General features: G+C 33.2%; 2 protein-coding genes across 4 annotated transcripts; one reads left to right on the top strand and one right to left on the bottom strand.

The window, feature by feature from the left end:
- Positions 1-266: 266 nt before the first annotated feature.
- On the bottom strand, positions 267-1,191 carry LOC141691014 (mavicyanin-like). Its single transcript, XM_074495764.1, has 2 exons — positions 1,017-1,191; positions 267-637 (listed from the first exon to the last, which is right to left on the bottom strand). Exons 1-2 carry the CDS (start codon positions 1,189-1,191, stop codon positions 267-269), a joined length of 546 nt encoding a protein of 181 aa, XP_074351865.1.
- Positions 1,192-3,633: 2,442 nt separating this feature from the next.
- LOC141693245 (ribosome-recycling factor, chloroplastic-like) lies at positions 3,634-13,822 on the top strand. 3 transcript variants are annotated; one of them, XM_074498267.1, is made up of 11 exons: positions 3,634-3,825; positions 4,282-4,411; positions 4,509-4,573; positions 4,708-4,803; positions 5,438-5,535; positions 5,853-5,964; positions 6,606-6,647; positions 12,983-13,039; positions 13,109-13,159; positions 13,383-13,439; positions 13,612-13,821. In XM_074498267.1, the coding sequence occupies exons 2-11, from the start codon at positions 4,360-4,362 to the stop codon at positions 13,627-13,629; spliced, it is 648 nt and encodes a 215-aa protein (XP_074354368.1). In that variant the 5' UTR covers positions 3,634-3,825; positions 4,282-4,359; the 3' UTR covers positions 13,630-13,821. The 3 variants fall into 3 exon arrangements, with proteins under 3 accessions (XP_074354368.1, XP_074354366.1, XP_074354367.1); XM_074498265.1 differs by having other exon boundaries at positions 4,504-4,573; XM_074498266.1 differs by lacking the exon at positions 4,282-4,411 and having other exon boundaries at positions 13,612-13,822.
- The last annotated feature ends 1,318 nt before the right edge of the window (positions 13,823-15,140 follow it).

Here is a 15,140-nt window from a genome sequence, read left to right as displayed (position 1 = left end):
AAAATAACCAGAAAGGGGATAAGATTGACAGTTGTTTTTACACCTTCATTATTAATGCTCTCACCTATTTTCACATAATAATTTTACCCTCTGTAAAAATATGGATGTGCTGGCAAATTGTACGTGGCTAGATTTACCCGGGGTTAATTAACAATTAGATATTGAACTTGTATAAAGATGCAACTATTGAAATTCGAAACCTATTCTAAAGGTAATACATAACTTAAAGTCCCAAATAAACCATAAGAAAAAAAAAACCAAAATTTCTAATAAGCAAAAATAGAAGTAAAAACTGCCAGCACAACGACTGTGAAGAAGCCACACTTGGAGTTGAGGGTTGATGAGCCAGTACCATTACCAGGAACTGGCGGTATTCGCGGTGCAGATGTTGGTGGAAGAGTAGGCTGGGGAGCTGCTGATTCCGGAGCAAGGGGGTGCGGAACCCGAATATCAACCTTTTGGCCGGATTGACAGTGTTGCGGGAAGCTGCAAATGTAGAAGAAGTGCCCAGGATATTTGATGGTTATTGAATCATTTCCGGTAGCGTACGTGACAAAAGGATTTGTTGCATTGCATGCTTTGTAGTTTTCGTAGCTTACTTGTATCACATTGTGGAATTCTTGGTTGTACCTGAAAACTACAAAAATAAACATATGGTAAAATGTTGAAAATAGAAATTTGGGTCGTCAAATTGTTAATGCAATGAAATTATATGATTTCTTCCTATGTTGAGAGGTGAAATAACAAGTAACAAAATTTTTCCATGTAAGCAACAAAATAACAAAAGACACAAGAGACTATTTTTTAATCTCTTCAATTCTCATATAAGTCTAATTAATAAAAAAAATAGACACAAAGTATTCAAAGAAAATCAAATTACAACATATGTAAACGCATGTGTATATCAAATCGTTCATCGATGATAACATATACGCATATATTATCTCTAATTTAAAGTAATAAAAAGGCTTTGGGAACCTAGCAAGAGGAAACATGAAGTGGGATGAGAAACTTACTTATAATGTCGCCCACATGAAATTGTTTAGTATCAGCCCAATGTTTATAATCTACATGAGAAACACTTGTCCAACCATCAGAAGCTCCAACAGTGTAAACTTCACCATTGATTAGTGAACTTGTTAATGCTATAAACACAACTATTCCTAATATTAATCTCATAGCAACACCCATGATTTAACTTTGAAAACTACTGTGGTTATTTTATCTTCCTGATTAGTTGCCGAGAAGAACAAGAAGAAGAGATATGGATTAATGTATGTATTTTATAGATAGAGAAAGCATAATTAATATGGTGATATGTTTTATATGGCAATGTGTATAAACGTGACTAAAAGTGAGAGTTTTATGGAAAGAATGGAAAATCATGCATGTTAATTGCTTTTTAACAATCTTTTTCCATCGTTAATAGCAGAATAAACCACAATCTTTGCGTTTGTAACGGAAATTGTTGAAACCCCCTTTTTTGCTTTTTGTCTTGCTTAACAAACCAAAGGGCTGGTGGCGTCAGGTTAATGGTTTCTCACGCTTTCCATCAAGACTATGTTTGGCATGAGGTTATACTCCCTCCTCCATTTGCAAAAAAAATAATATTGAGTTTTAATGTATACATCTAATAATTATTGTATTAAATATTGAGTTAGATCTGTGTATTAGTAATAAAGTCTAATATTGGGAATAGAAAAATAGGAGTAAATATGGAAATACTTGGTAAAAAGTATATTGACAGAGAGGTGACTAGCGAGACAACTATTTAGAAATAAATATTTTTTTTTAAATGTAATAAGTAAAAAGAGATGGAAGGAATAATATTATGGACTTGAAGCTCTTTATTACAACTCTAACCTAAATGCATTTGAAGTATTTTTGCAATTGCCGATCTTATAACAAAATTATAACTCTGTCAATTATATAGACTTAAAAATTAAAATATACTAAATACTCATATATAACTTTGTTAATTAGTATTTGGGGGTATTGTAAAACTTTAAAGAAAAAAGAAGACACCTACATTTTGCAGAGAACTTGTACTGCTATTTTTCTTATTTTTCTTTTCCTCTTGTAAAACTCAAAGTAAAGTAGCCATTATATAGGCTTTATAAACATATTAAAATTAACTACTACTAAAACTAACCACTACTAATTAATGGGTAAATTACATGTCCATAATTTACTCCATAACTCCACTACCCCACTACTAAACAATTCTAAAATAATATTTTTCTCTAATAATTAATTTATTGCTAAATATCTAAAATATCTAATAATTAAATAAACAAATAATTAATAACTAAATTTAAGATTATTCCAACATTCACCCCCATAATCTTAAATTTACGAAGCACTTTCTCTTCGCCTCTGATGCACTTCTCACCACCATCAATTTTGATGCACTTTCTCATCAAAAACACTTTGGAGCACTTCTCTCCAAAAACACTTTAGAGCACTTTCTCTCCACAACTCAATTCTCCCTCGATCAATTGTGCCATCCTTTCTTCATCATTCTGAAATCTACAATTTTTTGCCAGATGCTCATATTTTTTTTTTGCATTTGTAGATGTCATGGAAAATATTAAGGATAATATATATATGTATACCCGTATTTTAATAAGGGTTTTATAAGCCCCGGATCATATGGCTCTGATACCATATTGTAAAACTTTAAAGAAAAAAGAAGACACCTACATTTTGCAGAGAACTTGTACTGCTATTTTTCTTATTTTTCTTTTCCTCTTGTAAAACTCAAGGTAAACTAGCCATTATATAGGTTTTACAAACATATTAAAACTAACTACTACTAAAACTAACCACTACTAATTAATGGGTAAATTACATATCCATAATTTACTTCATAACTCCACTACCCCACTACTAAACAATTCTAAAATAATATTTTTTTCTAATAATTAATCTATTGCTAAATATCTAAAATATCTAATAATTAAATAAACAAATAATTAATAACTAAATTTAAGATTATTCCAACAGGGGGCACTTTTCTCTAACATTTTTAAATTAAAATATACATAATTTTTTATTGAAAAATACACAAATTTATCAATAACCAAAAACATTAAAATATTATATTTATAATCAATTAAATAAGTATTTCAATAATATTTTATTGTATTCAGTATTTATTTTGATCGAAAACTTAGTGTAATTGCAAGGTAACTGTTACTTTGATTATGGGCCTATGCCCTTACCCTTTATTGGGCCTTAACTACCCCTATTATTTACGAAAAGCCTATCTTACTATTGGACCAAACTGATCTATTTTTTCATCAACTAAAAATTTAAAAAACAATTCTTTTTGCCGATTCTAATTTCTATCATTGCACCTTATTTCTTTCTTTTTCATTTTTAATAATAGTTAAACCGTAGCCGCTACGCAAAAGGATGCGCACCAGGTAAATAATACGGTCTCATGCAATGAACCACGCATTTAAATATAGACTCTGAGACATATTCATAAATTTGCATCACGTGACCAAGTAAATCACATTTAGGCTCTGATTCAGACAGAAATAATTATAAATTTTTCACTCATAAAATTCCAAGTTATGAGCGGCGAGGAGATATAATCTTAAATTATACTTATCCCCTCCACTAGCCAATACTTGCGGGCCTATCACTCCAACTTTTTACCCATTATCTGGGAAAAAAATATGAGTCTATACATACACAGTATGATTCATAATACACACATAATGGCCATTTCAGTATCATCTTCAAGTGCTGCTATTTACCAAATTGCCAATCTCAAGCCCAACCCACCCAGAATTATACTATCTTTGAGGCCCAAAGGTGAAATCTTTTATGTTATCTTTCTTAAAAATGATAACTTTCAGTTTATTATGCAAATGCTTCTACTTGTTTGTGGAATTGTGTGTCTATGATGTTTATATATATTTTTTAAGATCACAATTTGTTATTCTTGTTTAGGTTTTATGGTACTTTGATGTAAGTAGAACCTCAATGAAATGAATATATCGATATGAATAATCTTGTCAAATGAATAAATTTTACGGTTCCAGCATAGTAGGAATTACGAAAATGTATGTTTTAAATTCGAGGTTTTGTAAAAGAATAAAATTATGATGAGGCGGAACTAGTAATATAGTCTAGGGGGACCGAACTAAATCATTTTTTATTTTGACCCTAAAATTTCGGTGAATTCAGAGATTTAACTTTGTTGAACTTGGACAGTGATGTTAAAATCCACCTATTTAGTGATCATGCTACTCTTTGTATGTACTTAAGGACCCAATTGTTGGAACTGCAATGGACATGTGAAATCTTGGACTGCTGCTTCCACTTATGTGAAACTTCAAATGAGCTATGGAAAATTTTCTTACAGAAGTATGGTTGTCAGTCAATTGTCACAAAAGAGGCAAGTTAATTGACGGAAAAATTAGTGTACCTATGTTTATGGTTGTTGCTTAAAATATGGAATTCAATATAAGATTTTGATGTGTATTTTAGTGTAGGAACTGTGAAGTGTGCAACTATAGAAGATATTGAAGCTGAGAAATCGTTAATTGAGAAAAATGTCGTAAGTCTGTCAGCTATGTATGTCTTGTTTTATTGTAATTAATTTTGGACTTTCTTCGTAACTTTCTCACAGCTACCAGTTTATACATTGTGCGAATTTGATGTCTGATTTTGTTGTGATTTGGTAATACTTAGAAAGAAAGAATGGAAAAGACTATTGAAAATGTTCGAGCAAATTTCAGCTCTATTAGGACTGGACGATCAAATCCAGCAATGCTTGATAAAATTGAGGTACGAACTCGCTTGTATAATATCATGTTATTTGTTAGTTGTGTGATACTTTCAGCAATCAGCTATATGAAGCAGATAGGTACTTGCAGTCGATATTTTTTTCCTTCTTGTAGCATGTTGATGCATTTTTTTATGACTTGTGATTGTGAGCATGGTATACAAAGAAGTCTGTGAAAAATCGATATATCATGTTTGCCTAAATATTATTTTGGTTAATATGTATAAACACACACATTTTTATTTTCTAAACTACTACACTCATACTAATGCATTTTAATCAGTCCAAAACTTTACCTAGTTTTGCATTATGCTGTTGATAGTATGTTTGTTATATATAATATATGTCGTGAGTTCATTTTCCGTTGTAACATGGACTTAGTTAATCGCTTTTCTTTCTATCCAAAATTTTTAATGGAAGCAGCTGAATGAGCTATAAAAGTGCAGTTTCAATTTTTTCCATAGCTTTTATTAACATGTGTTGATATGCCTTCTGTTCTTTTACTCAATGGGCTATCGGCGTCAGTTGCTTACGCTATGCTTGACAAAACAAATAATTCAAAATGTTCCTGTATTAATGTGTTAAATCTTCATTTCCATACTGATCAGGAATATCCCTCTTTATCTATGCATGTAGGTGGAGTACTACGGGACCTCTACAAGCCTGAAGAGCATAGCTCAAATCAGTACTCCTGACTCAAGTTCTCTTCTGGTGAATCCTTATGACAAATCTAGGTACATTCTCCAGGAAACAACAATTATAAGTTGAACATATGAATTATAAAACAACAGTGACTGTAAATTCTGCTGTTTTTGCATTAATATGTTCGCTGAACGTTTTACGTAGGAATTAATACAGTACTAGTTGGAAAATGCATTATATGACTGAGGAATTAGCATGTTTCCAATTGCTGTCTTCCTTCTTTCCTAGCCATTGAGAAATAAAATAGTGGAGTTAATAAATAATATCTTCTTAATCCTGGTTAAATTATCCTGGTGTCATATATATTGTCTGGCAAATTAATGACATTTGCAAGCCTAACTCTTTTCAGCTTAAAGGCTATCGAGAAGGCAATTATTAATTCCGATCTTGGTATGACTCCAGGCAGTGATGGAGATGTGTTACGCTTGTCTATTCCTCAACTAACAGCTGAGAGGAGAAAGGTATTGCTCATATAGCCTAATATGGACAATGCTTAAGTACTGTCAGTCTCTGTTCTGGAGTTTTTACTATAAGTTAAACAATGCTATCTATAAGAGGATGATGTTGTCTGAAAAGTTTCTTCTCTCCATATCTATATCTGTGTGTATGCATGATTGCGCATTATTATTGTGACTTCGAAAAGTAAAAATGTGATATGTATCCATCCTTTTAATATATCTCGGGGCGGGGAAAATGAAAATTGAATACTAAAAAAAGGTGATATGTATTTAGAAAACAAAGTGGGATTGGGGAATAGAGATTCTTGTATTGGTACAGATGTTATGTATGCATGTGTATGTGCGTATAAATTTATGACTTCTATAAGTTTTTTACGACCTTATAATGTCTCGCTATAAATCTTCAATTCAGCAAAAAATAGCTGTTTCTTCACTCTGTTTTAAAATTACAGCAAGCTCTTCTAATTAATTGGTTGACTTTAACCGAGTAAATCTCATGATATAGTAATATATTTCCTAAGTTGTGTTGGACTAAAATCTGGTTGCATTTCTCGCAATATCAGGCATTTCTTCTAAATATAAGTTGGCTATGCTATGATATAAATTAATTTTATTGTGCTTTTTTTTCTTTACTTTTTTTGCAGGAATTGTTAAAAATGGTTGCAAAACAGGCCGAGGAAGGCAAGGTATATCTTTATATCATAGGTTTTTTTCAAATGCTCATAACCTATTTCAGTTATTGTAGTTTTTGCTATTCGCAAGTCCTAGTTTACCGTTCAGGATACTCCCCAGGCACGAAAACACAAAAAGAGAGTGTGAAACTTTTTATGCTTTTCCGTTTTGATATAAAAAAAAATTCTTGTAAGCTGTTAAGAAATGTCACATCTTTTTATTTATGAATCTGTATGCATTCTCGGTTTCTGTTCTGATTGTCTCATTTGTTTAGGCTCACAAATGTAATTGCTTTCCATACGTGTGGATTTACTCTCATTATTTTTTAGTCAGACATATATAATAGTGATGCAAATTCAAGGAGGTTTGGGAAAAAATATTCAAGAATGTAGCAGAATGTTTCAGCAAAATAATTAATTAAGTTGATTGTAAGGAGTCCCAAAGTCTTAAATTAGTTAAACAAGTCTAGAAGTCTCCTAGGAGTTTGAAAGTCCCCTGAATTAAATTTCTTTAATGTTATCTAGCTAGAGTGTTCCAAAGAGATCTATAAATAGCTGTATGCAGATTTGATTGAGGCGGAGTTTATTGAATTTAAGGTTTTACCTATGTTACTCGGACTCTTCATTTTACCTCCGAGTACCCGTGTCGGACACTCGACACTTGGACATGGACATTCGGACCCGGACACTTATTTTAAGCTAAAAACATGTATATTTTTCAAAATGTTGCCGAGTCCGATACTTGGACACGTGTCCATGTCAGACACTTCTAGCTGAGTCCGAGTAACATAGGTTTTTACTTTTCTTGGGTGTGAGACCTAAGTAATATAGGTGTGAGGCCTAGTTTATTCACCCTTTATTTCCGTATAATCAGTTCATCTTCACTCATTGTTCCCTTATTTGTTTTGAGTTGTTCTGTATAAAAGTTCAAAGTGCTGAATATAAAGATCCTGCATCAAATTGTTATCAGAGCAAGGCGGCGCTATGACGACATACACGGGATGTTTATTCCGAGGCCGCCTTACAGATTTTGAACAAGATCAAGTGTTGATCCAAATGATGGAAAGTCTTAATGTTTTAAATCAAAGGATTGAAAACATTGATGCCAGAGTTAAGCAAATTGAAACAGGGACAAATCCAAATGTCGAAACTCCTGAAGGAGCCTGGTGCAAACAATGATGGCAATGAACAACCAAACGAAGAAGAAAACGCGAGGCGGGAACCGCTGAATAATGGACTTCCATGGATGCAGCAGCCACACATGTTTAATGTACCTGGAAACTTCAACAGAGGCCCATATGCCCCTTATGACACAATTGGGGATATCACAAAGAAGTTGAAAATTGTTGTACCAGACTTTGACGAAAGATTTAACACAACCAACTTTGTCGATTGGATTTCTGCAATTGAAGAGTACTTTGACTGGTACTACATGTCTGATGAGTGACATGCGAGGTTCGCCAAAATGAAGTTGGTTAATCTTGCAAAAGTCTGGTGGAATGGTGTTGAAGCAGACATGCGGAGATTAGGGCTACCTCTAATAGTGACCTGACAGGAGATAAAGGCGGGGCTGCGGGAAAAATATATGCCACAAAACTACAAAGATAAGCTCTGTGAAGTGTGAACAACGTGTAAATTTGAAGCAAGGAACGATGACGGTAGCAGAGTACATGCAAAAGTTCGATGAATTAAAAACAAAAGGTCAGATTGTTGAAGATCTGCACCATAGCTTGGCAAGATGTAAATCGGATCTTAGATTTGAAATAAGAAAAGAAATGTTGAGATACACTTCGTATAGCGTGGAAAATGCTTTCCTGATTGCACGTGACTTGGAGGAATATTTGAATATGACAACTTTTAAAGATTCTGCTTAAATTAAAGAGCGGGTAGTGAGAAAGTTTAATGTCACCAGCCTTGTATCGAAGCCACAATACATTACAAATAAAAAAGGAGGGAGAGGAAATGGTGCAGACAATAGTGATCGTTGCTTGATATGTGAAGGCAAGGGACATGAGGCTTATCAGTGTCCCACCAGAAATGTCCCACCAGGAACAATTTGCATATAGGTGTTTATGAAGAAAATCCAAAAGAAAAAGGAATGGATGAAAACGAAGATGGCGAAGAAACTCCCCAATTCAATGCCGATGACTTGGCTGATTCTGACGAGGAAAACTCTTTGAATATGGTTGTTCGACGCATACTTGCTGCCCGAAAAGTTAAGGAGGCAGATTGGAGAAGGACAACAATATTTCAAACACTGGTAACTTGTAAAAATGAGTTACTTAAGCTGGTGATCGATAGTGGAAGCTGCATGAATGTAATATTAGCCTCGACAGTTGTACGAGTAAAACTTCCTACAGAGCCACACCCTTAGCCCTATCATGTTTCCTGGATTGATAATACATCCATTCCGGTAAGTAAATGCTGCCTAGTTTCAATAATGTGTGGTCGTTACAAAGATTCTATTCATTGTGATGTTGTACCCATGAATGTGACGCACATTTTACTTGCACTTCCATGGTTATTTGATTATGATGTATATTACTGTGGCAAGGAAAATACCTTTCATTTATGAAGGGAAGGTAATAAAATTACACTTTATCCTAAAAGTTCCGAGGAACTGAAAAAAATGAAAAAAATCGGGCCAAAACTTTCAGGATGTACAACGGATCAGAAGTTACTTGACAAAAAATCTGCAGTTAATAAATCAGATCAGCCATCTAAATGAGAGAAGAAGGTCCTTTAGTTGCTAACAAAGAAGAAGTTCTTGTGCGAAAGTAATGAAACTGGAGTTATTTATGGAATTAATAAAGTGAGTAAAATCAGAAGGAAGATTCAACAACCAAGAAATTTCCAGGTGAAATAAAAACATTGTTGGATGACTTTATTGATATTGCTCCCGACATACTACGACATACTACCTGATGCTTTACCTCCGCTGCACGATATACAACATGCAATCGATCTTGTCCCTGAGAACAACTTCCAAATCTTCCAGCCTACAGAATGAATCCCTCTGAACATGTCGAACTAAAGAAGCAGGTGGAATGTCTCTTGTCAAAAAGATTCATTAGAGAAAGCCTAAGTCCATGTGTGGTCCCGACTCTTTTAACACCAAAGAAGGATGGAAGTTGGCGAATGTGTGTAGATTTTAACAATTTATAGTTAAATATCGCTTCTCAATACCACAACTAGATGATTTGCTTGATATGATGGCAAAAGCTACTATATTTACAGAGGTGGATCTCAGGAGTGGCTACCATCATAATCAAATTCTTTCCTGAAGATGAATGGAAGACTGCATTTAAAACCAAAGATGGGCTTTATGAATGGTTGGTCTTGCCATGTGGGTTATGTGATTCCCTAAGCACATTTATGAGGATAATGACCCAAATATTTCAGCCTTTTATTGGTAAGTTTCTGGTTGTGTATTGTGACGAAATTTTAATATATAGCAAGTCCAAGGAGGAGAATCTCTCTCATCTAAGACGGGTTTTAAGTATGACAAGAGAAACTCTACATTAACATGAAAAAGTGTTCTTTCATGACATTCAATGTTGTATTTTTTGGATTTATTGTATCTTCCGAAGGCGTGGCAGCAGATCCGACGGAAGTGGTAGCTATTATCAATTGGCCATTACTATAATTGTTACATGCGACATGGAGTTTTCATGGATTGACAACCTTTTATCGGCGTTTTATTAAAAATTTCAGCCATATAATGGCTCCAATTACAGTTGTATGAAGAAAGGGCAATTTAAGTGCACATTGGCAGCTTCCATGGCATTTGCGAAGATTAAGGAGTGCATGACTCAAGCTCCGGTTCTAAGGATGCCAGATTTTACAAAGGTGTTGCATATGATGCTTCACATGTAGGAATTGGAGGAGTACTCAGCCAAGAAGGCCATCCGGTAGCATTTTATAGTGAAAAGCCTAATGGAGCCAAGCTAAAATATACTACCTACGAGAAAGAATTTTATGTGTTAGTACAAGCACTTCGATATTGGAGTCAATCTTATTCATAAAGAGTTCGTGCTCTATTCTGTTCATGAAGCTCTTAAACATCTTAATAGTCAAAAGAAGTTAAACCAGAAGCATAGGAAGTGCATTTAATTCTTGCAAGAATATACTCTTGTCATAAAACATGAAGCTGGGGTGGAGAATAAGGCGGTAGATGCTCTTAGTCGAGTAATTTATATTATAAATACATTATCTGTCAAGGTAGTAGGGTTTGAAAGGCTCAAAGAGGAATACCTATCATCTAAGGATTTTCAAGATATTTATTCCAGCATGACTACCGTACAACAACAGGTTCACACTACCTTCTCTTCAGGAGATGGTTATCTATTCAAAGGGCATCGTCTTTGTCTACCAGCTACTTCGCTTTGTGAACAAATTATTTGGGAGTTACATGGTCGGACAAAACAGAAACAGTTGCCATGGCAGAATAAAGATTTTTCTAGCCACGACCAAAACATGATGGCCCTGTTGTTGTTTCTCAATATCACATCTGTCAATGGCCAAAGGAACAAAGAATAAGTCAGGATTATACATGCTTCTTCCTACTCATAAGCCTCGCAAGACTTAAGCATGGATTTCATACTTGGCAACTCGAGGACATGACTCAATCTGTGGTTAATTCTCAAAAATGGCGCATTTCATTCCATGTTCAAAGAAACTAGACGCAGTCCACATTGCAAATTATTTTTCAACGAGATTGTTTGACTACACGGGTGCCAAAGACTATGATGTCAGACCGGGATGTGAAATTTACCTGCTATTTCTGGCGGATATTGTGGAGATTGATGAAGACACAATTGAAAATTTCTTCTGCCTATCACCCTCAAACAGATGGGTAGACAAAAGTTGTTAATAGGAGTTTAGGGAATCTACTACGTTGTTTTATTGAAGATAAACTTACAACTTGAGATCAGATTTTGGCAATGGTTGATTTCGAGTACAACAATTTTGTCAACCGAACTACAGGCCGCAATCCTTTTGATATTGTGTTACGTATGCAACCTAAGAAACCAATTGATCTGGCCCCTTTACCCAGATCTGGCCATCATCACAGTGTAGATGCAGAGGCTTTTGCTGAACATATTCAGCAAATTCATGCAGATGTTCGTCACAAAATTTCGACCAGTAATGCTAACTATAACTCAAGCAGATTTGCACCGTAGACATGCCAAATTTTAGGTTGGAGATCAAGTTATTGAGCGCGTTCATCCTAAACGTTTTCTAAATAGCAAATACAAGAAGTTGCAATATAGACACGTGGGACCAAACAAAATTAGTCATAAAATTAATTCAAATGCTTATGTTCTAGACCTTAGACCTTCTTGCTGACATGGAAATTAACAACATCTTCAATGTTGAAGATCTTCCAATCTATACGGACATAACGACTCCTCAAAATCTATTACTCCACGTCGCCTGCCTCAAGCTACAAATGTTCGTGATGAGATTAAAGATATTGTGGATACAACTATTGTCTCTACTCGAAATGGCGGCTTTAAAAAATATTTGGTCAAATGGGGGGATAAACCGTTGTACATGGATTTCTGATGAAGAATTCCAACATCTAGATCTTTATAACAAGTATCACTCGTTTAATTCGTTAGGGCCGAGTTTTTTCAAGCCAGGGATAAATGATGCAAATTTAAGGAGGTTTGGGAAAAAATATTCGGGAAGACAGAAGAATGTTCCAGAAAATAATTAATTAAGTTCATTGTAAGGAGTCCCAAAGTCCTATATTAGTCAAACAAGTCTAGAAGTCTCCTAGGAGTTTGAAAGTCCCCTGAATAAAATTTCTTGAATGTTATCTAGCTAGAATGTTCCAAAGAGACCTATAAATAGTTGTATGCAGATTTGATTGAGGCAGAGTTTAATGAATTAAGTTTTATTACTTTTCTTGGGCGTGAGACCTAAGTAATCTAGGTGTGAGGCATAGTTTATTCTCCCTTTATTTCCATAGAATCGGTTCATCTTGATTCATTGTTCCATTATTTGTTTTTCAGTTGTTTTGTATAAAAGTTCAGAGCGCTGAATATAAAGATCCTGCATAGATAGATAAACTAATAGGATTTAGGTTAGGTTAGGACAAAGCAATATACCAAGTCATTAGCAATGTCTATTGTTAATAAAGCCTTGTGTACATGATTATTTGATTAATTTAGCATGCATCGGCATCAATAAGATATGCCATCATTATGGCCTAGTTATTGAGATGGTCTGGAGTTTGTTGTCATACTTTAGAAATTAAGATATTTTTTTCTTTAGCTATGGCTGTCTTGTTAAGTTGTTTATGTTTTTTATGAGCTCATGCTCCTGAGTCTTGACTTGTGTAGGTGGCATTAAGAAATATAAGAAGAGATGCCATTAAATGTTACGATAAACTTGAAAAGGTATGAACCTAATCAGCTTTTAGCTTTTACCCTGGTGACCTCTAATGAATTTTTTACATATATTTTTAGGAGAAAAAGCTTTCAGAAGATATTGTTAAGGACTTGTCAAGTGATTTACAGGTATCTAGACCTGTCATAACAATTTCTCTACTTTCAGCTTATCCATTGAGATAAATCTTGTAATAAAAAAAGTTACATCTGTCAAATCCTTTACCTTCAGTCTTTTTTGGACTTGTAATTGTGAAGGTTTCCTGCTATCACACTATATTAATTTGTTCCTTTCTCTGTTTGACTTCTTGGTCATAAATTCTGCATTTCTGATGTTAGCTTTGTCCATCTACAGAAAGTGACTGATGAATATATAAAAAAGGTCGACTCCATCTTTAAGCAGAAAGAGAAGGTATTAATGTTCATTTTTATTTAGGGACATTAGTTACACATTTTAATCGAACATCTTTAAAATTACAACTATCAAGGCCATTTACAAAACTAATGCACAGAGCATTGTATATCAATTCATAAAACTGCACTTCTTACTTTTTTTATGTGTTTGCTTTGGCTTTTCTTTCCAGGAGTTGATGACAGTTTAGAAGCATCTCTGCAGTTGTGAATGAGTGATTGTTCTGCTCTAGTACAGTCAATATACTGTGAAAATAGTATTTTCTTTTTCCCTTGAATTTTTTACATTTCAGTTGGATTCTATTTTGGCATCGTGCATTTCATTTCACATAATGGATTTAAAAGAGTTGTGGTTTCAAATTCTCATATTTATACTAATATTTGAATATTTTGGATTTTAAATAAAATCAAAATTTATTTATTTTTAATTATTCAAACATATTAATTGATTAAATCCATAAACTTAGGTTCGGGCATGGGCCATTAGATTTCTTGAAAGATTATGGGCCTAATGCTTGGCATAAACATTTTAATGGGAGATTTACTGGCCAGTCTAGGCCCTGAATTCTCTGGTCAAATATAAAAATGCTTATGGTTTTGGATTACATAAATGTAAACTCAAAACATACAAAACTCAAAATATAAAGCTTATGCTCTATTATTTCCTGGATTATCCCCGTGCTGTTGCAGACAATTACAACAGTTTTTTCACAAAAGTGTTTGGTAAATTCTAAAAGCTGACTGAAACTGTTTTTGGTCTAAAAACTGTTGTTAATAAAGCGTTTCACCATCAAACATTCTCAAAAATATTATTTTTATATATTATATATCAAAATATGGATAAATTAAAAAAATTTACCAAACAACATTTTTTACACCAGCATTTATTCTTACAGCACAACAACAATTGTGTTTTAGCAAATTAAATAGTTTAATTACCAAGAAATGCCCAAAGCTAATTATTTGATTGACCAAAGCATCGTGTTTTGGGATCAACTTATAGACAAAACATGGACTATATGTGTCAGTTTGGCTATCAATTTTAAATAAGTTTGTTATGTTAAATAAGTTACTTATTTCTAGAAAAAGGTACGTATATATATTATTATTTTTGAAAATATGGAACTTATTTTGAGTTTTGAAAACAACATTTAATCTTAAATTTCTATGATAAAGTACTTATATTTAAAAAAGAACACGTAAATGCGATGTTGTTTAAAGAATAACTTATTATTTATATTAATATATGTCAAACGGGCCTTATGTTGAGAAACAATGATACAAATATGGATTTTCTTGCATATGTATAGGTGACAAAATTTGATTGGCTCCTTTTTATTAATACTAGTTTAAAACTCGTGCGATGCAGATTGGTTTTAAAATTATATAATTTTTTGAATTTAATTTGAATTTAAAATTTTAAACTATTAAATTTGTTTATTTGAAATTTTAATAATAAAATTTGATAATAATTATAAGTATGCACATAGGTGTACAATTTATTGATATTTAAGTTTTAAAAAATAATATAATAATTGAACTTTATAATTTTATTAATATTTATATGCGTGTTTACAAAAAATAATTATATTTTAATTAAAAGGTAAATTTTAACTCTAATCAATAGTATACGAATTATCTTTAATTGACCAAATCTAACTAACTATATTCAGATTTATGTTTGTTTAATTTGTTTAAATCC

This window comes from Apium graveolens, chromosome 10 (genome assembly GCF_009905375.1).
Source record: "Apium graveolens cultivar Ventura chromosome 10, ASM990537v1, whole genome shotgun sequence".
In the NCBI taxonomy this organism is placed as follows: domain Eukaryota; kingdom Viridiplantae; phylum Streptophyta; class Magnoliopsida; order Apiales; family Apiaceae; genus Apium; species Apium graveolens.
This window is presented reverse-complemented; position numbering and strand designations above follow the sequence as displayed.